General features: G+C 40.8%; 1 protein-coding gene across 6 annotated transcripts in view; it reads left to right on the top strand.

The window, feature by feature from the left end:
• The window catches only part of SORCS1 (sortilin related VPS10 domain containing receptor 1), a 507,743-nt gene that overhangs the window by 388,007 nt on the left and 96,948 nt on the right, over positions 1-22,788 (top strand). For all 6 annotated transcript variants that reach the window (XM_045040656.1, XM_019813798.3, XM_023240902.2 and 3 more), the window contains 4 exons: positions 2,975-3,154; positions 12,736-12,882; positions 20,902-21,004; positions 21,273-21,349. In XM_045040656.1, coding sequence (XP_044896591.1) covers positions 2,975-3,154; positions 12,736-12,882; positions 20,902-21,004; positions 21,273-21,349 — 507 coding nt within the window. The remainder of the gene's footprint in view (positions 1-2,974; positions 3,155-12,735; positions 12,883-20,901; positions 21,005-21,272; positions 21,350-22,788) is intronic.

The following is a 22,788-nucleotide window of genomic DNA, read 5'->3' as shown; positions in this document are numbered from 1 at the left end:
TATATGGAGAGAGAGAGAGCTGATCTTGGCCCTTATCTAGAGGTAGCCATTTGAATTTGTTATTGTTATGTGACTGGTTCTCTATGTGACCTTGAGGCACTGTGTTTTAGTTCTGAATCTACAAAATAAAGATTTGTCTGAGTGGGATAGTACAGTTAATGTACTCTATCTAGTCCCTAGCATTTATTAAGGAGATGTCTGTGGTGACCCAGACTTCAGGGGTTCACCAGTGCACAAATTCACTCCAAGGCACAGAGGTAGGAAGTAGTTATGTAGGGGCCAGATCTGTGTTTAAATATCATAACATGAATTCAGGAAAAAATACTGCATCCTGCTGATGAGTGAACATGAATTAGGAGTAGTTCTTTGAGGATTCTAAATGCTACAATAAGGATTTGGGTCTTTGTCCTAATTTAGGAAATGGGGAGCCATAGAAAGTTTGCCCTCAGTGGTTGAATGGCCTTTGAGCTAATTTCCATACCTAATCCCCTCCATTCAAAAGAAGCAAAATACTTGCATGAACTACTTTTTATTAAGTATACTGGTTAACACTCCAACATTTGCGGTGAAAAGAAAGGCCAAATCAACCTTGCTTAATCAACAGAAGAGATTTAAGGGCATGTGTCACTGAAAATAGCTAGCCCGTATGAAACAAATGCTACATGCCAGGCACTATAAATGTGTAACACTTAGTAACTGATTTAATCCTTACAACTCCATGGAGGGCACACTGTTATCTCTGTTTTACAGGTAGAAATGCTGAGGCACAGAGTTTAGTTCACACAGCTAAGTTACAGAGGGAGGATCTGAACTCAAGTAGTTTTACTTGAAAGTCCATTCTTTTAACCTTTTTTTTTTCCCCCTAGTGTTCTCTCTAGCTGAAAGGTTTACAGGTGGGGCAGGCTTCTTAGCTGTCCACAAAGACTCAAAGACATTTTCTTCAGGACTGTCTTCATCTCCTGCCCCTAAGATATGTCTCCATCAGATCTAGAATTTTATTTTATTTTATTTTATTTTATTTTATTTTATTTTATTTTATTTTTATTTTATTTTTTATTATTTTATGTATTCTTACTGCTTATGAACTAATAGTAAGATATATATATGTATGTATATATATATATATATATATATTTTTTTTTTTTTCTAATAATGCCACAGTCATTCTATAATTCTGCCTTACTGGCTTTTTGTTACATACCATCACTGATCCAACCACTGTGGTCAGGGACATTGCATATTCAACACGCTCATTTCTGGTGCTGAGGGTGGAAGAAAGTAGCAAAGACTGAGTACAGGGAGGAAATTTCTCGGAGAGCAATGAGGGTGTTCGTCAAAGAACATCAAGCTACAGTTAGCTGAAGAAATGGAAATAGACATTTGGCTGATATAAGCAATGGCCAACTTCCATACAAAACATAAGTTTGCATTATTGACCTGCAGTGAATTAATGGGAAGGATTCATTTTTGGCCTCCTACTCTGTATTCTTTTTATAAAAACGTTATCAAATTCTGGAGTATGGCATGTGGTACCTAGTAGGGGTGAAGGAATATGAAGCTGTCTGCATGAAGATCTCTTCCTTTTGGGGTCATAGGAATTCACTGTGATCCCGGTAATGGGGAGAAAGACTTGTTCCTATACATTAGAGCAGAATCCAAGCTGAATTACCTTTGTTTGATTGAAAGAACGTCAGCATATACAAGGAGAGCTTTAGGATAGAAGTTAGGTAGAATTTTCTAGCACTGATATTCTTGCCAAAAAGCATTGAACAATCTCCCAAAGCTTTTCAAGAATGGAGAATGATCCTTCTGGGAAGATTTGAGTATTAAGCTGCACAAAGGCCAAGAATATTTCCTTATTGTTCTTCTGTTTTTGTGCTTCTATATAATTCTGGCTTTGGTTTCGTTTTGTTTCTGTTTTTGGTTTTGGAGAGTTATACCAGTGTCTGCTGCCTTGGGCAAAGGGTGAAAGGCCTCCAAGAGCTTGTGCGCGGGAGACAGCAAGCCTTGGTTTATGTCAGCCTCTCCCTGAATATTTGCTACTCTGGAGTTCTGAATGGGGAAGAAAGGGTTTGGAATTCCCACCCCTGGGACATCTACTCACTGCCTCCATACTATCTTTGCCTTATTTTTATCTTCCAGAACTATCAGAGTCTGAAAGTGTCATCAGTTAAGCAGTCTACTTTTTTCCCTTTCTCACTTAAGGTTTTCCAGTGAACTTCTCAGAGTAAAGGTTTAGATAAACCACCAAGTGCTTGAGCCCTCATTGACATGACAGCTAGTGCTTTGGGGTTCTCAGGAAACGTTTGTTTTCCTCGTGGGCTTCTGGGAGTTGCTGAGCCTTGGGCAGTGTTTCTCAAACTTTCACATGTTAACAGTTAAAGTTTAACGAACTTTAACTCTAACTTTAACAGAACTCTGTATCAGTGAGAGATTTTATTTAAATGCAGATTTTTTATTCAATAGGTGGGCCTGAGATTCTGTGTGCCCAACAAGCTTGCAGGTGATGCCCCCATGCTGGTGGCCCATGAACCACACTGAGAGGTGCAGGGCTTGTCTATTTTCTTGCTGTGTCTCTGACTTTTCCTCATATTTACCCCACATAAGCCTTCTGAACATGTACCATGTTTGTGCCTGGCAAGTATATCAAGATGATTGATTCTCCAGAGTCATACATATTTGAGAAGGTATTCTTCATTTATCTAATGAAGTAATTAAATTATAAGTGAGCTACCAAGCATTTCTCTGCCCTATTTTCTCATGGCCTTACTGCTTAACTTCACAAATGACAAAGGAAATACACGGTTAATGCTAACCTAATCAATTCTTAGTTCACAAATATACACATGGAACATTTCTATCTTCCACTACAGTGCCTAAGTGCCTATCCTGTTGGTCTTCATTAGATTCCACTCTCTTCGGACACATGCCATGTTAATGTTCGAACCTCTTCATCCTCTGTATCTTTCTTCAGGACATGCACGTCATCAGCACAGATGAGAATCAAGTGTTTGCAGCGGTGCAAGAATGGAACCAAAATGACACCTATAACCTCTATATCTCAGACACCCGTGGGGTCTATTTCACGCTGGCCTTGGAGAATGTTCAGAGCAGCAGAGGTCCTGAGGGAAACATCATGATTGACCTCTATGAGGTATGTCACGAGGCATGTGCAGTCCTGAGCCCCTGTAGTGCCTGGACTGGAGGTAAAGGCCTACCATTGGCTGTTGCCTTGATCATCTTAATTATTAATTCCTTACGTGGCCTCATGTCATTCTGGAGAAGAAGGGATTTGTAGAGCATTTTTGTTGGTTAATTTTTAATCTACAGAACACCTGTGGGAAAAATTATTTTTTCATGAAGTCCACAGGCCATGTAGTCTCAGAGACCTAGAGAGAGTATCTGGAGAAGCAGTCAAACAATTGAAAGGTTTGAACAAGAGTGATCCTAATGTGAATTTTGAAAATAATCTTGAAGGGCAGACATGGTGTCCCAATGTGAGCAAAGGGGTAGTGGGCATGTTCCCTCTCTCTTTGAAGAAAGAAAGAGGCAACTCTGCATTGGATCAGAAGATGCTCCCATTGGATTTGAATACCTTTTTTTTTTCTTAATATTTATTTATTTGTTTGGAAAGGGGGTGGGAGGGGCAGAGAGAGGGAGAGAGAGACTCCCAAGCAGACTCTGCACTGTCAGCACAGAGGCCAACTTGGGGATTTATCTCATGAACCGTGAGAGTCAATCAAGACCTGAGTCGAATCAAGACTCAGATGCTTAACCAATTGAGCCACCCAGGTGCCCTGGACCTGAATACCTTTTTCATTAGATAACTTCCGTTGGCTAATTGTCATCCTCTCAGAGGGCCAGTGAGTGAGACAAACATGTAGGTCTTACTCTCCTAAATGGGAGAGGGGAAGAAAAACAAAAAACAAAGTTTACCTTAATTCCCTAAGAGAACTACGGCCTTTTGCTTCTCAAAATGACCAAGGTACAAAGTAAAATCATACATGTTGAATCACTTAGCTTTCATGACAAATGCCAACACTTGAATTGCCATTTAAAGCACAGCTAGGTAGAAAGAAAGCTGCTATTTGGGGATGGATTTTAGCCATTTGTCAGTCTTACCTTCCACTATGAAAGATTTATAATGGGTTATAATGAGCCATTACAAAATGTATTCAGAATTTGGGAAGTGTCTGTATCATATACCTATATCCTATCTGAAAAAAAATCTAGAATGGATTCAAATATGTACAGTCATAATGATGCTATCTTTTGGTTGAGATGAGTTTCAGAAAGTCAAGAAGTTGCTTAAATAACAAGAAGCAAGGGAATAATATCCAGTATATCAAAGAAAGGATCCAATTTCACTTAAGAAATTTAAACCCACTGTTGTAATTCTTTTTAATGCTGTCTACCTCTCTTTTTCTTTAGGGGCTCTTGGGGATTTTCTTCTAGTATCTAAACTTCTCTGTATGTATAAATGTGCATTAACAAACTGTATGTCCCATTCAGAGTGCAGACTAGCATGGGACATAGTTTGTGTGTATATATTTAGAAAAATGCACTGCAAACTTTTTTACACATTCACAAGTTTTTTCCACTCGTTTCCTGCCCATGTTCCAGATAAATATAGTATCATATATCTCAGTCTCAATCTGAAAATGTATTCTGGAAAATATTTACATATTCTGGTGATTTAGTTTCACATTTGTGTTGGATAAAATTTGTGATTTAAAGTATAGATTTTGGAGTCAGGTTGACTGGATTTGAATCCTAGCTATACCCATGTGTATGTATTCTAGAGACAAAGCCAATAATTTCCAAGCCTCAGTTTCCTTGTTTAAAATATGGAGATATACATAGTATCTACTTGATAGGATTTCTCTGAGGATTACTTGTGTTAATCTTAACGTACTGTAAAATGGTTCCAGAAATACATCAATGCTCAACAAATTATAGATAGCATAATTAATATTATAGTCCAATGAGTTTAAGCTATAAGACTTAGGCTTTAAGACGATTCTTATAGTCTTAAAGTCTATATTCTTATAGTCTTAAAATCTACCCATATTGTTTAAATACCCAACACATTTCTACTATTTTGGATCTCTCTTGCTTCCCATATTGCACTTAGCATGGCCATAGTAATTCTTGAACACCAACTACTTGTCTTCTTATAAACAAGCGTAAATTGCCACATTTCTTTCCTCATTTCTAAATGCTGTACAAACATTTAAACTTTAAATGTGTTTTGTGGAAATGTCATTCATTTTCGTGCCTTGATCCAGCACTTACGATGGAAATAGCTTGCTTCAAGAGTCTCATAAGAAGTCAAAGCAGCTGCCCCAGATCAATCACCCAATTTGTTTCCCTGGTCTTGACTCTGTCCTGTTCTCCTGAAAATATTTTCTGGTTTTCAGGTTGCATTTTTTTTTCCCTTTCTGATTAACTGCTCCCCTCTTTTCGATCTATTGTGGAATAGTTTGTTGTTGTTGTTCTGTTTTGTTTTTTGGGTTTTTGTTTTGTTTTGTTTTGTTTTTGGATAAATTTTGTCTTCTGCCAAAACAGAGACCATTTTAATTGGTCCCTTGATGATGGAAAAGATGACAGCTTTGGACAGGAATGACTTTGCAATGTTCTGTGATTCACACTTGTTTTCATGAATGATTTTCTGAATTCGAACATTGCTAACAGGTACGGAATGCGAAAAGGAAACAGGGTGTCTTCGGAACACGGCAAACCATTTCTTGGCTAATCCTTGTGTTTCCCCTTTGTGTCTCTCTTGCAGTTGACTGTCTGTAGGGAAACTGCTGGCTCTTATTATCATCACTTTGAGCGGTGGTGTGACTGCATTATGTAAAGGTGTTCTGCGTCCTGGGGCCAGGGAAGAAGAGTCTTTGGTTTTATTAGCCTGACAGTTCACAGCAACTTGAATTGAACTTGATGTGATCAGAACGGCGGTGCCGTATCTGCTGATTACCTAGATAGAAAGAATATTGGCCGACGTGGAACCTGGCACAAATGTTCCTTAACTCTGATTGTTCTGGCTAGCAGAAAGCTGAAAGCCATCCAGCATGAATTTCCCAGTAGAATTGCAATGAATGATGAGTGCTTAGAGGTAAATGAAAAGTAAGCAAATCCGTAAATGAATTAATAAGGAGCAGAGATGAGCAACATATGAGGTAGGGGTAACAAAGACAGAATATATGGAGTGCACGTCTGCTCACATTTGGGGGTGACTGAGGAGGACGGCATGAGTCCGTTGCTTGTATGCTTCTGCATGCCAACTACCTGCCATTGCTGTTTGCTCTTTAAGCTGTTTCAGCAGAGGCCGACTGTGTAATGTGTAACAATAGGAGTCCGTGTATCAAGGAAATGTACTGTTGATGAGTCTTTGTGGGAAATGCAAAAGGAAGCGCATGTCTCATTAAAATCAATCATTATGTTCATATACACACATTAGAACCTTACAACAAATGTGGCCCTTTCTGACCTAGAAGCACGTGTGTGTATGTGATGATGTAGGGAGTGCTGGGGACCAAGTGTTGGGTGACCATCTTACGTGGTTTAATCACTGCAATGCTAGAATGTTCCCTCAGTGTCAGTTGGCCTTTGAACGTGTACCACATTTGAAAGAGTCAAGAAATGTGAACCAGGAGAGTTGTCCACAGAGCAAAAATGCTAGATAAGGATTTTTGTTGATGAAGGTTCATAATAACAATAGATAATATTTTAGGGGCCAGTATGTGCCAGGCACTGTGTAAAGAACCTCCCATTATTATCTCATTCAATCCATACATTAACTTTATGATACTAGGACTATAATTACTCCCATTTTAAACATGAGTAAATAGAGGCAGAAAGAATGCAATCATCTTTGCAAGATTACAAAGCTAGTGGCAGAATTAAGATCTAAACCTTAGAGTATGCAACTCTTTTTTTTAAACTTTTTTAATGTTTATTTATTTTTGAGAGAAAGAGAGACAGAACATGAATGGGGGAGGGCAGAGAGAGAGGAAAACACAGAATTTGAGGCAGGATCCAGGCTCTGAGCTGTCAGCACAGAGCCCGATGTGGGGCTCGAACCCACAAACCATGAGATCATGACCTGAGCCAATGTCGGACACTTAACTGACTGAGCCACCCAGGTGTCCCTAGAGTATGCAAACTCTTAACAACAAACTATTTGTGTCTCTAGAAAGATTTGGGCTTGTATTTGGTTGTGGCCCAGCAATATCCCTAAGAAAAGACATTGAAAGGTAGGATAAATAGTACTAGACTTTACCTAGAAGTAGAAGAAACCAGACAGAAAAAAGAAAACAGTCTTGGAGAAAGGCCAACTCAGGATCTGCAAATGATCTCTCTGGACCTATTCACCACCTTCTGAACCACCTTAGTCTGTAGTTAGAGCTAAATTCAGGCAGCACTGTCATGTCCCTTCCAATTTTGTCTGGTGGATGTGTTTCTTTCAGAGAAGCCTAGAAACAAGTGTTCTAAAATTCTGTCATTCCTGAATAGCACAAACTCTCCAGGGGCATCACGTGGGGATGGGTAAGAGAGGACCGCATGCCTGACAGTGGCCAAAGCAAAAAAGACATGACAAGTGTGTCTGAGACGTGTGATTCCTAGTGTATCCGTCTGGTGTGGATGATGAGAGGGGGTCTGACAGCTTTGGACAATATCCATCCTCCTCTGGGAAGGGAATATTAATTAATGATGATGAAGAGCACTTTGGCTTAATGGGCAATGACAGTTTATCCCAGCCAAGTGGAAAGGGCTGTGTTGGGAGTCAAGCCACCTGGCTGGCAAATTGGGGATGCACAGAATGTGTGCATACATGAGTGGGCACAGTGGGCATGATGGAAGACATAACCAATGAGCAGCGCATGTTCTATTGCACACATAGTGTCTTCTTCACACTATGAGTGCACCTCTTTAAAAGAGAAAGCCGAGCAGTTGCGATGATGTACTGATGATGTCCCTAAGTTGACTTCTTAGGGAAAGGCTGCCTCTTATAATCCAACATAGGAATTAGAGAAGAAAAATGCTTTCCTATCCAAGATATATTTCTTACTGGGCACAGAATGTACCATCTAATTGTATTTAAGGTTACTTACTCTCTCCTTAGTAGGGTGGTGTTGCCTGGTTAAGGCAATAGGGAAGAAAAGAACACTTGGACATTTCAGGGGGAGTGGGCTCTTTGATTTCAGAGTTACCCCTGACCCCGCTCTCCCTGAGTATGTGTCTCTCCTGGCTGCAGTTCTCTCTTTAGAACAGAAAAATATCCTGTCTCCAAAGCCTGAAGAAATTATGGTCACAGATACGTTCTTTCTAGCTACACTTGTTGATTCATATTTTTTATTCTTTCCAAATTTTGACACTTTGGATTTGTAATTAATGTCTGAGACAGAGAGGGTAGGAGGAATCATCTCCCAATCCTCAGTAGAGTCAGAAACAAGCAAAAACTCCTGTGCAAGGGTTTTCCTAGCTTAGCCTCCACATGCAACATGTGAAAGAAAGTTTGGGAGAGAAGAGCACCCTCTAGAGATGCATATTAAAAAAAACAAAGGAAGAATATAGGGTTCTTCGTTAAAATCACCAAAGAAACCCAAGTCCCAGCACCGAACACATTCCCACTGTCAAAAACAATCTGTTCAATGAACGTATAGTTACTTAGACATTCTAGGTGCTTTATCGTCAGTGCTTGGAAGAATGCATGATAAATAGTTGATGCTCAAACAATATTTATGGGATAACTATTAAGGAAACATACTGAAGAACGAATAAAAGGTAGCCTCAAGTAAGTATGACATCCCATCCCTGACATTTCTCTCAGAATATTCTAGGATGACTGAGAAATTTGAAGAAATAGTAGGGCCCAAAGCATTAAGTGTGTGGGCTCTCGAGTTAGACAGATTGAAGGAGTCCAGCTATAAGGTTCTCTGGGGAATGATCTTAGGGAAGTAACTGACCCCATCCAAACTTTGGTTTGCATACGTGTAAAATGAGGACATCATTGACTCTGCCATTTCGAGTGCATGAGAGATTAATGTGCTCATGCTTACAAAACCTTTCGTATAGTGCCTCACGCTTCATAAGTACTCAGTAAATATGGGATAGTGTTATTGCTGTCCTATCTTCTAATGCAGAATTCTTACTACCTATTTTATTAAAAGCAAAATAAGTCTTATACAAAGTGACTCTTCTAATATTCATTTTCGTGAGGGAGTATGGTGGAGTGAATGATAATCCAAAAGTTACATTAGAGTGGGAGACTGCAGTGTGAGATCTGTCAGGAGAAGTGCTGATGACTATATCATGGTAAGGAATGTAAGGAGCCCTGGAGAAGTTTGGGGGAAGACTGATGCTCTTAAAAACCTACACAGTTGTTGAGAGCCATGATGTCATCTGGGGGACAAAATGGAGGTAAGAGAGGAAGAGTTGGGGACAGTTAGGAGTTCTGGTTTCTGGGAAAAGAGCTTATGGAGCTGGGTTTTGAGGTATGCCTGGGTAGAGACATTTCTGGATATTATCCAAGGGAGTTGGGGACAGCCTATGTGAACAAGGAGAGTAAAATAAGAGAAGGGAGGGTGGCCCTCCAAAGCTATCATCCTGGGGCACAATGAATGTGCCAATGTGCTTTGTGTCGGCTTGAGGTTTGAGCTGTAACACTTCATGTTTAAAGTCTAATCAAAATGGTATTTGGGCTCATATGATATTAGAGAAGAAGAAATAATAACTGATTACCTTTGAGACTTCTGGTATCAAATTCCCCATATGCAAGGCAAAGAAAGATAAGTGGCTTCTCAATACACTCAGCATTTTTGTGCAGAATTCAGAAAGGTAGAAAACGTAACAGGTCTTTCCCCAAAGGAAGACGAACTCCCAACAGTGAGCTGTGTCATTCCCACAGGGGAACATCTTCCTCAGAAACCGTATCCATGTGAAGGCATGTCTTCCTCGGGACTATTACTTTTTCCTGTCCTGTTCCATCCTTCAGCCCCACCTCATTCCAAAGCAGCACATACTGTAAATACTGAGGGAGGTTTTCTCGCAACATAAACATGTCCCCCATCCTCAGTGGAACCCCAGACGCACTGTTGTACGTACAACTACACACACATTCCATATTTTGGGCACTAACACCACTCCCTTGATTTCCAAAGTGATAGCCAAAGTAAGAGGGTAGCGGTTGCAAGAACCGTAGCGTGAGACCTCACGAAAGAGCCCTTGAGGAAAGCGTGTCACGCATTGGACACACACAGAGATGGGCTTCTCAGGCTCGGAGCAAAAGGAGCAGTGGATGAGCACAAGAAACTTAAGAGCAGGGATGACCATCTCTGCAGACCAAAGAAGCAAGACAAATGAAAAAGACACCGCAAATGGGATTTGCACAGATAAAGTGCCCTGGCCACAAGAGGAAAATCAGCAGACCCACTCCAGATCCGTCCCTTATTGCCACACGTTGCCTCTGCCTTGGCACGTTTTTATTCCCCAAGATAAACCTGAAGGCCAAGCTGCCAAAGATGAATTACAAAACGCAGCTCTCTGCTCAAGTGGCATTTGATAATGCCACGCAGTCGGGGGCCAATAAAGTCACCGCTTCTGCAAATCAAATGAACCAGCTCCTAAACACATATAACCCTGTTCTGACACTCTTGCCAAAAAAGGGAGAGGGCAGGAAGGAAAATGGGCAATGAAACTACTGGAATAGGTGATCGTTTTATTCTTTCCGTACTTATTGTAACCTAGAGTGTCGCGTGGTTAAGACAGCATTGCTCCTCATGTGTGAGTATGCTGTGGAGGGAAAATAGGACTTGGTGAAAATTCTGATTTATGAAATCTAATTTTTAAAGAACTGGCAGTTTAGTCATATTTAAACATGTAACAGCCTCTGGAACATATGCAAAACCAATATGGGGTTCCCTGGCGAGCAGTCCTTGTAGAGCTGGGATAGTGAATAACTAAATATTATTTGTAATTGACGTACCATTGTCGGGAGGTACAGTGCTCCTGGAATTTATGTCTTCCGCATTTGTCGAGAATCAACAATGCAGAAGAAATTGTCTGCTTGCTCTCGAAATGAGGCTTGTTTTCCTAAGTAGTTCAAAGTATTCCTCCCAGCTACTCATTTATACCATTTATTTGCTTAACAAACTTGTCGTTCCAAAGGAGTACGAAGTTGGCCCAACTCTAAATTACCCCAGATGCCAAATCAGCAGGTACAAACTAATGGGGTTTGACTGTGTCAAAAGCCAAGGTAAAAATGTACATATTCTGTTGATTGAAACCCAACCTCTTTAAGTTGAGAAATTTGGAGCTGTATTTGTTAAAAGGGCGTTGGAAGTCAGACAGATCTACATGCAAACCCCAACTCTGTCATCATAAGCAATTAAAATTTGCCTACACCTCAATTTCCTCATCCATAGAACCCAGGTCCTAGCTGTTAGGCAGGTTTGTAGTGAGTGTCGGATGTTTTATATATAAAACACTATGTTTTATGTATAAATACTACATTTTATATATGAAAACACTATGCACTGGGCATAGTGCCCAGTCTGTGCTTCACAAAGCCACTCATTGGGTTCCGGTTTCCTTATCCTCAAGATACGGCTGCCGATAACTCTATCTCATGGTTACTGCAAACATTAAGGGAGGTGGCTTGTGCACAGCCCTGGAATGTGCTGTTCCACACATTCAGACCTTTCTCCCATTGGCCACCACTCTCCCTGGGTTGTCATAATTCCAAGTAGAATATAAAAGAAGTATAAGTGGATTTAATACATTCTAAAACACTTGAAAAATACGGTACACACTAATGATTTGTTATTGCAGTTTGTCAACTTACCAATTATTACCTCTTTCCTAAAGTATGGAAGAGAGAAGGCAATCATATTGTCAGAGCCAAGGAATTAACAAGGACTGTTTCTAGTGGGAACAAGGTGCTATAGGAATGCAAGAGGGAATAATTTGACAGTGTAGGGAAATCACTGTGTCTTTATATTTAAAAGCTGTTCTTTTTTGTTCAGTGTATTTCAGTGACTTAATAGAGTGATCTTTTTACAGAAAAAAAAAAGGGAGAGAAAAAGCAATAGTATTTGGATCATGGGCTTTAACTGACCTTTTCCAATTGCCTAAGGCTGTGAATAGCTCCATGGTTTAGACAGTTGTTAAGAGCATGGTCTGTGGAGCCGTAAGTAGAGTTAAATTTCCAGGTCTGCCACTTACTATCTGTGTGACCTTAGGTAGCATGACCTTGGAGAAGTCACCTTACCTGGATAAGCTTCAGTTTCCTCTTATATGAAATAGAATAAGTGATACTTAGCCAAGAGGTTTAAATGAGATAAAGTATTTAAGACCATGGGTGCTATGCCTAACATAAACTTAAAGTAGTCCTATTTATGTATCATTTACCAAGCACCACAAATGAAAGCACCAGATTTTAACTCTAGGCAACTGTAAGATACCACCAACTTACCTGAGAGGAAACAAGAAGCTTCTATCAAATTTACAATACAATAGCCATACCATAAGGGGCATAGACCTATTGCCCTGTGTCCCACAGTTCAGGGAATCATTCTGCTTGAGGATTACCACCTCTCCACTATCCCCACCCTCTCCTTCCTCCACAAGTGCTCACAGCTGAATTGGACAATCTGCTTTTTTTTTTGTAAAGTAAATAAATATATCCCATCTCAAATTGATGTATTTTTCAGCCATGTCAATTTTTCCCAGGTAGCAGGGATAAAGGGAATGTTCTTGGCTAACAAGAAGATTGACAACCAAGTGAAGACTTTCATCACGTATAACAAAGGCCGAGACTGGCGTTTGCTGCAGGCGCCTGACACAGATCTAAGGGGGGACCCCGTGCACTGCTTACTGGTGAGTGTTCACATTGGAGAGGAATGTTCCACACAGTGAAGGGCTGGAACTGGATATTAAATAAGCAGATGAAGATCGTTCCAGGGCTTGTTGCTTAACTGGTGAACAAAAGGGGAAAGGGCTGGGAGTGAAGGCAGAGTATGTAGAAAAGGGGCGCTGTGCTGTCTTGTGTGATAAGCCAAAGAGATAAGAGGACTTGAGTAAGTTCCTTGCTCATTTCAAGGATTTTGAGTTGTGACCAGGTTCTGATGAGGACCTCAAATTGTAGTTTAAGGGAGAATGTGATCCTTTCCATCTATGGTGGGGAGATACACCCTTACTTTTGCATGAATGATTTGTTACATATCCAATGATGCATGAATTCAGCTGCAAAATTGATGAACTGACAGCAGAATGTATAGGTGTATTTTCCAACAGAGATGTTTAATCATATTTTCAGAGGAGTTTATGCCTCAAACAAGGGGTAAGAACCACTGATTTAAACCCTCACTTGTACCCTTTGTAATGTGTTCCATTCATCTATGTCTCATTCTGTATAGCTGGGATTGGTAAACCATGGCCTGTGGGGCAAATATGGCCCACCAATTGTTTTTCTAAATAAAGTTTTACTGGGACACAGTCATGTTTGTTTATAAATTGACTCTGGCTGGTTTTGCTCTAAATGACAGAATTGAATAGTTGTGGCAGGGACAATGTGGTCCATAAAGCCTATAGTATTTACTATCTGGCCCTTAAGAAAAAAAGAAAGAAAGTTTACTGTACCCTGCTTTGAAGTAAAGCTTTATTTTAGTTGCCTAACATTTGACGCTGTGTAGATAGATCCGCATGAATTTATTTCTATATATGATTATATGAAGGTGTCCAAGAGAAGGATCAGAGCTGAGTCTTGCCTTCAGGGAGTTTGCAGTCCACTTGAAAGACACTCAGTTAATAAATGAGAGAGTAGAGGGTCACATCTCACTCTTCATAGTGGTTTTGGGGCTGCCCTGTGCTTGATACATGGATAGATAGTGAATGTAGAAGGAAGGGAGGATGAGACTAATTGCAAAACAAAGTATAATTTAGTGCTAATTTCTGTGAAACAACTTATAAAAAGGAGAGATCAGTATGTAAACCTAGAGGGGAGACTTCTTAGTTTTAGTAAGAAAGTTTTGTATACACACACACACACACATGCACATATCAGTGTTTGCAGTCTTCATACAATTCTCACTTTGATGTTATCCACACTCAGCTTGCTTTGTCCCAGGAAGTCTAAACAGTCACTTTGCAGGTTCATCTCATACAGCTGTAGGCGGCTCACCCTTGTACTCGAGAAGATGCCAGCAGCCATAGCTTGACCTTATTAGTTGCAAAGGATATCACAGTTGTCACTGTGCATCAGGAAAGCGGGTTAAAATTCAGCCTCCCACTCAGCTACCATCCTTATTACTGGCAACTTACAGTGGGGTCGGGGGGGGGGGTAGTAAGTGCACAAAGCCAGTGACAGTAAGTAAATGTAACAGTTATTTATTGAATACCCACTGTATACAGGGTATTCATTGTCCAGGAGCTTTTTAAAAAACTAGAGCCACCTTCCAAGTTTAGCTATTCCAAGTCGGGGCATTGTGGTATTTAGCCAAAGAAGCATGGGATGCACCAGTGCTTCAACATGGCCCTCCATCCCACCGTGCATTTTGGAGATAAAATGCCCATGAGAGCGAATTAACCATATCACCTGACGAGGCTTGCCTGTGACCACTCTGGCATCATAAATGCGTGGGTGGAAATGCCTCTGACACAAAGCACTTAGTGAAGGGCCCCCTGTTACAACTTCAGCCCAGTTTTAGGAAGTCTTATTGCCATGCCTCCAAAATATAAACGCAGTATCAACTTGTTTACCCATCTCTACTGGGACTGTTCCAATCTAAGCTGCCATCATTTCTCACCTGCCCTGGAATGAAAGGCTCCTAACTGGTCCTCCCATCTCTACCTGGCAATCTCTTCTCCACACAGCAACCAGCACGATCTTTCTTTTTCAATCCAACTTTACTGAGGTAAAACATACATAGAAAATACCCACTTTCGGGGCGCCTGGGTGGCTCGGTCGGTTAAGTGTCCGACTTCGGCTCAGGTCATGATCTCACGGTCCGTGAGTTCGAGCCCCACATCGGGCTCTGTGCTGACAGCTCAGAGCCTGGAGCCTGTTTCAGATTCTGTGTCTCCCTCTCTCTCTGCCCCTCCCCTGTTCGTGCTCTGTCTCTCTCTGTCTCAAAAATAAATAAACGTTAAAAAAATTAAAAAAGAAAAGAAAATACCCACTTTCAGAGTATAGTTTGACGAATGTTGACAAATGTTATGGACCTATGTAACCACTACCACAGTCAAGATAGAATATTTTCATCACTCAAAACTTCCTTTGTGTCCCTTTGCAGTGAGTTTTCACACACCCAGTCCTAGGCAATCACAAATCTGCTTTCATTTACTATAGATTAGATTTCTCTTTTCTCAAATTTTATGTCAGTGAGATCAACTTGAGCTTTAAAAATTCAGATCTTGTTCTTAAGGTTTCTAATGACTTTCTAATTCAGGTAGAATAAAGTTCAAGTACATTACCATGGCCTGCCAAGTCTCATATGGTCTGGCCCCTGTTTTCTTCTTCTGCTTGTTCTCCCGCCTCTCTCTCTCTCCTTCTCTACATAGTCCATTGTGGGGGAGGACAGCACTTTTTTGCATACCTTTAACTCACCCTGCTCATTTATGTCTTAGGCTCTGCATTCACCATTATTTCTCTTAAAATGCCTTTTCCCTCGTCTGGCTTTTTCTTGGCATTCAGATCCTTGCCGGATTACCTTAATCTAAGAGGCTTCTTAAGTTTTCTCTAAGAGTTGACTCAACTCTTTTTTATCCATGATCCTTCTCGTTCTCTGAAATTAGCACATATGTTTGTTGACTGTCTTGCCTACCTTCCCCTGCTCAAATATGAGCTCGAGTATAGGAACTGAGCTGTCTTTTGGCCACTCCAAAGAATAAGCTCAAGAATCTTACCTGCCACGTGGTAGGTGTTCAGCATGTGTTGTTATGGGTGTTGTTTGTCTGAAGTCGATGTTCCACTGACAGGTGTTGGTTGAGTTTCACATTTCAACTTGAGTGGAAACTTTCCCTTGCCACTGACAGCCACACAGAGGGATTCATAATATCCATCCCTGAAACTAAGAGGCCTAGGTTGACCCCACAGTTAAGAAAATCAGTAGGCTCATTAAGATCCAGGAGAGATGAATTAATGGGCTCTAAATGTATGGCACCCAGGAGTCTTTGGCCTGCCTCCCTCATTAACTCTCTGATGTAGTTTCAATCTGAGTTTTAGAAAACACGCTGAGGAAAGGCAATGGCAAAGGGAGTGGGGAGCAGGGACCAAAATCACTTATAAAAATCTGCCAAAGGCACAAAATAGAAAAGAAAATCTTTGAGCTACAGGAGACCCAGACTGTTAAGAACCTTCTTTATGCTTGGGAGCTGGTGGCAGAGAGGAGATAAAAAGTGATTTTAGATTGTGAGTACTTGGAAAGTGACAGTGTCACCAAAAGCACAGCCTAGTGATTAGAAAGGAGATTTTCCAGCAGGGCTGTTACAAATGTGGAGTGGAGCAGGTTCAGAATTACAGCCCCAAACGGAATGTTCCTGGTAAAATGTATTCTATAGAAATAAGACATCCAGAGTAATTTGGGGCTGTATTTTTGGGACTTTTAGACTGATTGCCTGGAGGGCTCAGCTAGGATTTCTTTTCTCTGAAGAGTGCATTGTACACTTAGATGGGGTATTACAGGTCATGGTCCACCTGCCACCAAAGCCTCAGAATTGGGTTCCCAAGAGGCGAGATGTGAGCTGAGCCTGTGACAAATCCTGGGTCCCTAGGGAAAGCAGAGTGTTCTGTAGAGAGAGGCTGTGACTTCTTTATGGATTCAGTTGACAGTTCTCTAGTGGAGCTAAGCAGCCAGCTACCCCCAGGAGATTCTTGACTCTGCTTTCTGCTCCTTTGCACTGGCTGTGACTCCCCACGCTGTGCTGGATTGGAGTGCAGCTCAATGCCCCCAGACTCAGCCTGTTGGTGCAGAGCCCTGTCTCTCCCAGGCTGTTGACTCTTTACTAAGAATCTAATGGATTTCTAGCTCCAGTTCAGGGTCATAAATAGCACAAATGTGTGAGTTCAGGTGTGGATTTGGAGAATACTGTTTAAGACCTTAGCTGCTGCCTTATTGATAAAAGGTCTGATTTGGCTTTTCAGTACAATACTCGGATTAGGGGCCCTAGGGATAAGGGTACCATGAAGATGAGACCCAAAGGCTGTCAGTGCAGAGGATGGGGAATAGAGGAGGTAGAATGAGATGCTGGTTGACTCTTAAATAATCTCACCGTTTTTTAGTTGATTTAATTCATGGTGGGGGGCATATTTCCTGTCATTTAGTAATTTTCCATTGGTCAACCACAATGCTCAGAAGATAGTAGCTGGTTAATGGATCGGTTAAATCCAACAGACATTTATTGAACACTTACAATGGCCAAAGGATTTTGTTGGTTAAAATAAGAAATATAAGAATAAGACAAGAGAAAGGTAACTTGGAGCTAGAGGTCCACAATGGGCTTTAGGAATCTGTGAATTCCCTAAAATTGAACATTAAACTCGGTGCGCATATGCCTTTGTGTAATTTTCCTTGGGATAGAGTCCTTAACTTGCCTCAGATGCTCAAAATCTGAACCTGTTCCTGAAGAGATTAAAGACGAGAGATCTAGTTGCTTCTAGTATTGACCAGTTAATGATATGCCATGCCCTGTGACTGTGTGTGAGTAAATACACAAAGGATGGTTTCCAAACATGTATGCTGCACCCTTCATTGTCTGTAAGTCAGCTGCTAGGCCTTGGTGGTTTCAAGGTACAGTTCTGTATTTTCTTAATGTGGAAAGATAAGGAAAATAGATGCCTTTGTGACAAACTGTACTTTGACTCTTCCGAATTGGAGATAACTCTGCAAAGATACTCCGGTATTTCTGACATGGTAGGTAATGGGAGAAAAGAAGGGAAGAAGGCTGGAAAGAAGGAAGGAAGGGAGAGGTAGACAAAGTGCCCCTGCCTGGGCAAAATGTGCATAACAGTTAGCGAGCCCTGTCCTGTGTCCTGCAGGAATTGGCAGTGGCATTATAATAAACCTCTCTATTAAGTTTTGGTGATTTGACTTTGACAGATGTTCAAAGCTGGTCAGGTAGAAAAGTTTAACTTAAAAAAGTAAAGATAAACCACTTAACATTGTTTTTCTTTGAGCATTGATGTAGGCTCTATAACTTCCTTGCACAAATGGAAGAAGGAAAAAAGAAAAGCCACAGAATATTCTCCTCACACCAGCTGGGGGCAATCCAGTACTACAAATGTGAGAGTGGAGGAAAAAGTGCACCAGAAAGAGCACGTCTAATGTTGCTGCTACCGCCTGAACTGGTGTCTTTTCTTCTCAAATTAATTTATCTCGGGGCTCTGAAAGCCATAGCAACAGAGCAGTGCTGAGGTGACCAAGCCAGAATACCCTCTGTTCTTTGGAACAGCCAGGACCAGATATCAAATAATCCTTGATCAGGCCGGGTGGAGAGGGAGCATCACAATCTTCTAGACTGTTGGGTGGTGAAGTAGGTGGCAAGCATCTGGTTCAAGATTGCAAACCAGGTGCTCCCTTAGCCAGGGATGTTCCCTCTGTGGGGGACACAAAAGTCCCTCCATAAAGCCCATGGGACTAGGCTAATTCCCCTAAGAGTTATGCATGTCTTGGAATGCCATGGCGATAGTCACATTAATCTGATTATGTGGTTTATAAATAAACCCAGGATACTTCTGGCATTGTTCCTAGGTCAATTCCTGTTTTCAAAAGGTCTTTCAAGTCCTAACGTAAAGCATTGCTTCATGTTTTGAGCATTTATTGACTGCCTTTTTTAGATTCTGTTCTGGGTTCCACAGAAGACTCAAAGTAGCACTTAAAGTTTTCTCTTTGTTTGTAGACTTTCTCTCTTAGGGAGGTGGTTTCTTATTTGTTGAGTTTATCTCTTAGGGAGATAAAACTGTAGGTACCTCAGACAGATAAGACAAGATTGCAAGTGGTCAAGTAAACAGCTGTAAATCAGAGAAGGAAGGGAACCTGATAGGCTGTCGTTGTCAGGAAAACTTTCATGGAAAAATGGTTTGATATCTCTTCTTTATCCTGTCTTAGCATCTATCTGAGTGCAACGCAACACTGTCCTGGAACTTCTGGAACATGTAGCAGTACCCGTCCTTGTCTTCTTCTTGGGCAAAAGGAAGCCAAGCATTTAGTTCCCACTGATTCTTTTTATTTGTATTTTTAATTTTTTTTTCATATTTATTTATTTTTGAGAGAGAAAGAGCACAAGCAGGAGAGGGGCAGAGAGAGGAGACACAGATTCTGAAGCAGGCTCCAGGCTCTGAGGTGTCAGCATAGAGCGCCATGTGAGGCTCAAACTCACAAACTAGAAGATGAGCCAAAGTCAGACACTTAACTGACTGAGACACCCAGGCGCGCCCCCCGGCCCCCCCCACCTCGTGCCACTGATTCTTTTTATAAGGGAAGCCCTCCTTCGTCTTATGGAACATTATAAAGTAAAAATTCCTTTTGTGAAAACTTTCTATGAAATCTCCATGCAAAACTGGTCTTTATTACTATCTTTCTCCCTTGAGAGTTTACCTTCTGTGTTGACCGTGAGGAAGGCCCAGTTGTGACCCACGGTTTTATTTCACCAGTATTTTGGCTGCTTTTCTTCCTGAGATTCATTTGTTGTTTGTCATTTACTCTATCCTATATAAATTTAATCACTGTATCTCTGTAGCTTTCTGAATATCTGCTGGCTGAGACTTACGGAGCAGAATGAAAATAATAACAGAGATACATTGGTGATTCCAAAAACTCAAGTCGATAAGATTAGAAAATAATCTTTTTGAGAGATGAAAAGAGATGTGGGTTCAGACACAAACTTGTAGTTTTTGACAACTCAGTACCAGAACTATTTTAAATGAAACTCGTGTAAGATTTATTATCCTGTATTTGAAAACTGTTGATAGCTTCATCAGAGAATTTGATCGAGGTTGTTACACACAGACATCGAGTCCCTTAAATTTTCATTTGAATTGTTATTACCAGTACATTTTGTCTACAGGTATGACTTTTATATTGAATAATACTGATCCTGATAATTCCCTGACATGGATACTATGTCAGTCATCTGACAGATGTTAGGACAGTTTCACACGCAGCTTCTTCTGTACAACAGAGACCAAGTTCTCCCGTGGAGGGTGGCTGGGAGGTGCCATCTGACTTCTTCAGAACCCTCCCAGTCTGACCAAACCTACTTTTCAGACTTCATATCCATCCTTCCTCCTTACTATAACCTGGCTGCCTACTGTATTATAGCTAAACTCATTCTGCTTCTTTTCTTTGTTACTGATATCACTTAGGCCTGAACTATCCTTCATCCTCCTGAACATCTCACCTGCTGTTCATATTCTACACATCATTGCCTCAGGCACCATTTTCTCCCCAAAGCCTTTTTCTGATCCAGCGTTGAACATAGTTGTGTCAGCCTCTCAAACTTCATATTCCATCTGTATTGATCTTATGACTGTTAAAATAGTCTCTCTTTATGGTAATCAATAGAAAGATCTTAAGCTATATATCTCATAATGGCAAAGACCAAAATTTAGTCAGTGTAAGTCTTTCATAAGCTACATCTCGTGTTTTTCAGATAGAGTACTGAAATATTTCTTGAATGACCAAATGGCAATCAAGGCAGTAGAATAGGCCTAAATCAAAGGGGCCCCCACCTTCACCAATTTGGCAGCTGTCTTATACTTAGTGGACCCCAGGTATCTGTGGAATGAAAGGTGTGTGCATAGATGGATGGATGAATGGGATGGATGGATGCCCTGAAACTGGACTTTAGATGACCTTTTTGATCATGTGCTTTCATGACACTCATTTCTCCTCTTCTCAGCCCTACTGCTCACTGCACCTTCACCTGAAGGTCTCTGAGAACCCCTACACCTCAGGGATCATCGCCAGCAGAGACACAGCCCCCAGCATCATAGTGGCTTCAGGTAAGCAGCTTGCCTGGTTGGCTTGCTGTGCAAGATTGCATTTATTTTCACAAGCTAGATATCTGTGCTGGAAACTTAATGAGTAAGCAAAAAGATATTTTGAAAGTCAACCTAAAGCCATTGACCCCGAAGCAACTCTGCAGAAAAACCCTGCTCAGATACAGTGTTTACAGTGTAAGTCCATCTCGAGCAGTGGAGATGGCCATTACAGCCCATTGTTAGCTTTTGTGAAAAGCTCCTTTCACTACTGATGATGTGCTCTTTCTAGGTAACATAGGTTCCGAATTGTCAGACAGCGACATCAGCATGTTTGTCTCTTCAGATGCAGGGAACACCTGGAGGCAGGTGAGAAAGTATCCTGGGTCAAGTTGCTGCAGTTTAAATGACATAAAAATTGTTCAACTGGGTTAAATTCTGAGAACTCATTCAGCTGTACATAAATCCTAAAGCTTGTCAATGTGTTTATTTTCCTGTTTTGTTTTATGAGAGTCTTAAAGTTTAGCAAATATTTGTGCAATTTGTTTGTTTTGTCATTCAGTAAAAATGACCCTTTTTCAGAGTCTCTATGTAAGAAAGCTTATAAGTGACAATGAAACCAAATCGGATCTGACAGAATTTTTTTCCATAAAAGGAAACCAGGATCCTAAAGAGTTTATCATATTGGGAACATGGAAGCTGGAGGGTAGATTGTATACCCAGCACTGAGCTTCCCCCATAAATTCCCCTTGCCTCAGAGTCAGAATATAGAGGAAAGCAATGATTCTGAAATAGCCATTACCCAGGTGGTGTTCTGAAATGTCTATATGTTATGTGCAGAAGACAGAGTCATAACCATCAGGGTGCATATGTTAGGAAAAGTAGAATTGGAATCACTGTAAACCAACATGTTTAGCTTAAATGCTTCCTCTCTTTCTTCTAAATGAAAATTAGATACCCATAGCTTATAAAACAGGCATTTAATGAGATTTAGCAATCATAACAAGATATGTGCCTAATGCACGGTTGTTACACTTCAATAAATATGTTTTAATAACCTACTGACGTTTAATTATCATACAGTAACTAGCCCTGTAAATTGAAATCTAATGCACAGGTAATCACACAGAAGTGAGAACTCCCTGCTTTATGTTTTAGATAGAGATGCCCATGTTATAGTCCAAGTTACCATTTCCTAGCTTCTGACCCCTTATGGACCCTCTGTATGATTCACATGGTTTGAGGAGAACAAGGCAGGAAAGATGTTTGCTTAAAAATCCCCAGGGCTATTGCTGGAGCCTGCTTCAGATTCTGTGTCTCCCCCTGTCTCTGCCCCTCCCCCACTCATGCTCTGTCTCTCTCTGTCAAAAATAAATAAACATTAACAAAATTTAAAAAAAAAATAAAAAGAATCCCCAGGGCTAGTGATCTTGGAGGTATGTAGGAACATGGACTATTAAGCTTCCTCTGGAGAATAGCTCGAAAGCCAGGATCCCATTTTGTTTCTTCCAACACCCCAAACAAAGAAAAGGACTTTTTACATCCTGGGGGTACATCCTGGGGGTAATCCTGGGGTACGTCTTAGATATAAGAAATAAACAAAGGGAAAAACAATCATGTCTGTAGTGTAACTGCAGACAAGGTGACACCAACAAAGCAATTATGAAAAAACAGCGCATATCTCATATAGTGAGGACACGAAACTTGTTTGTAGCCCATCTCCATTTGACTTCAAATTGGTTTCTCCACTTTTGGAGAAAAACCTAAATGACGCGTGTACCCAAAGATGATTCCATTTGGATCAGAAC

This window comes from Felis catus, chromosome D2 (genome assembly GCF_018350175.1).
Source record: "Felis catus isolate Fca126 chromosome D2, F.catus_Fca126_mat1.0, whole genome shotgun sequence".
In the NCBI taxonomy this organism is placed as follows: Eukaryota; Metazoa; Chordata; class Mammalia; order Carnivora; family Felidae; genus Felis; species Felis catus.
Note: the sequence above shows the minus strand (reverse complement) of the source record. Positions and strands in the feature narration are given on the sequence as shown.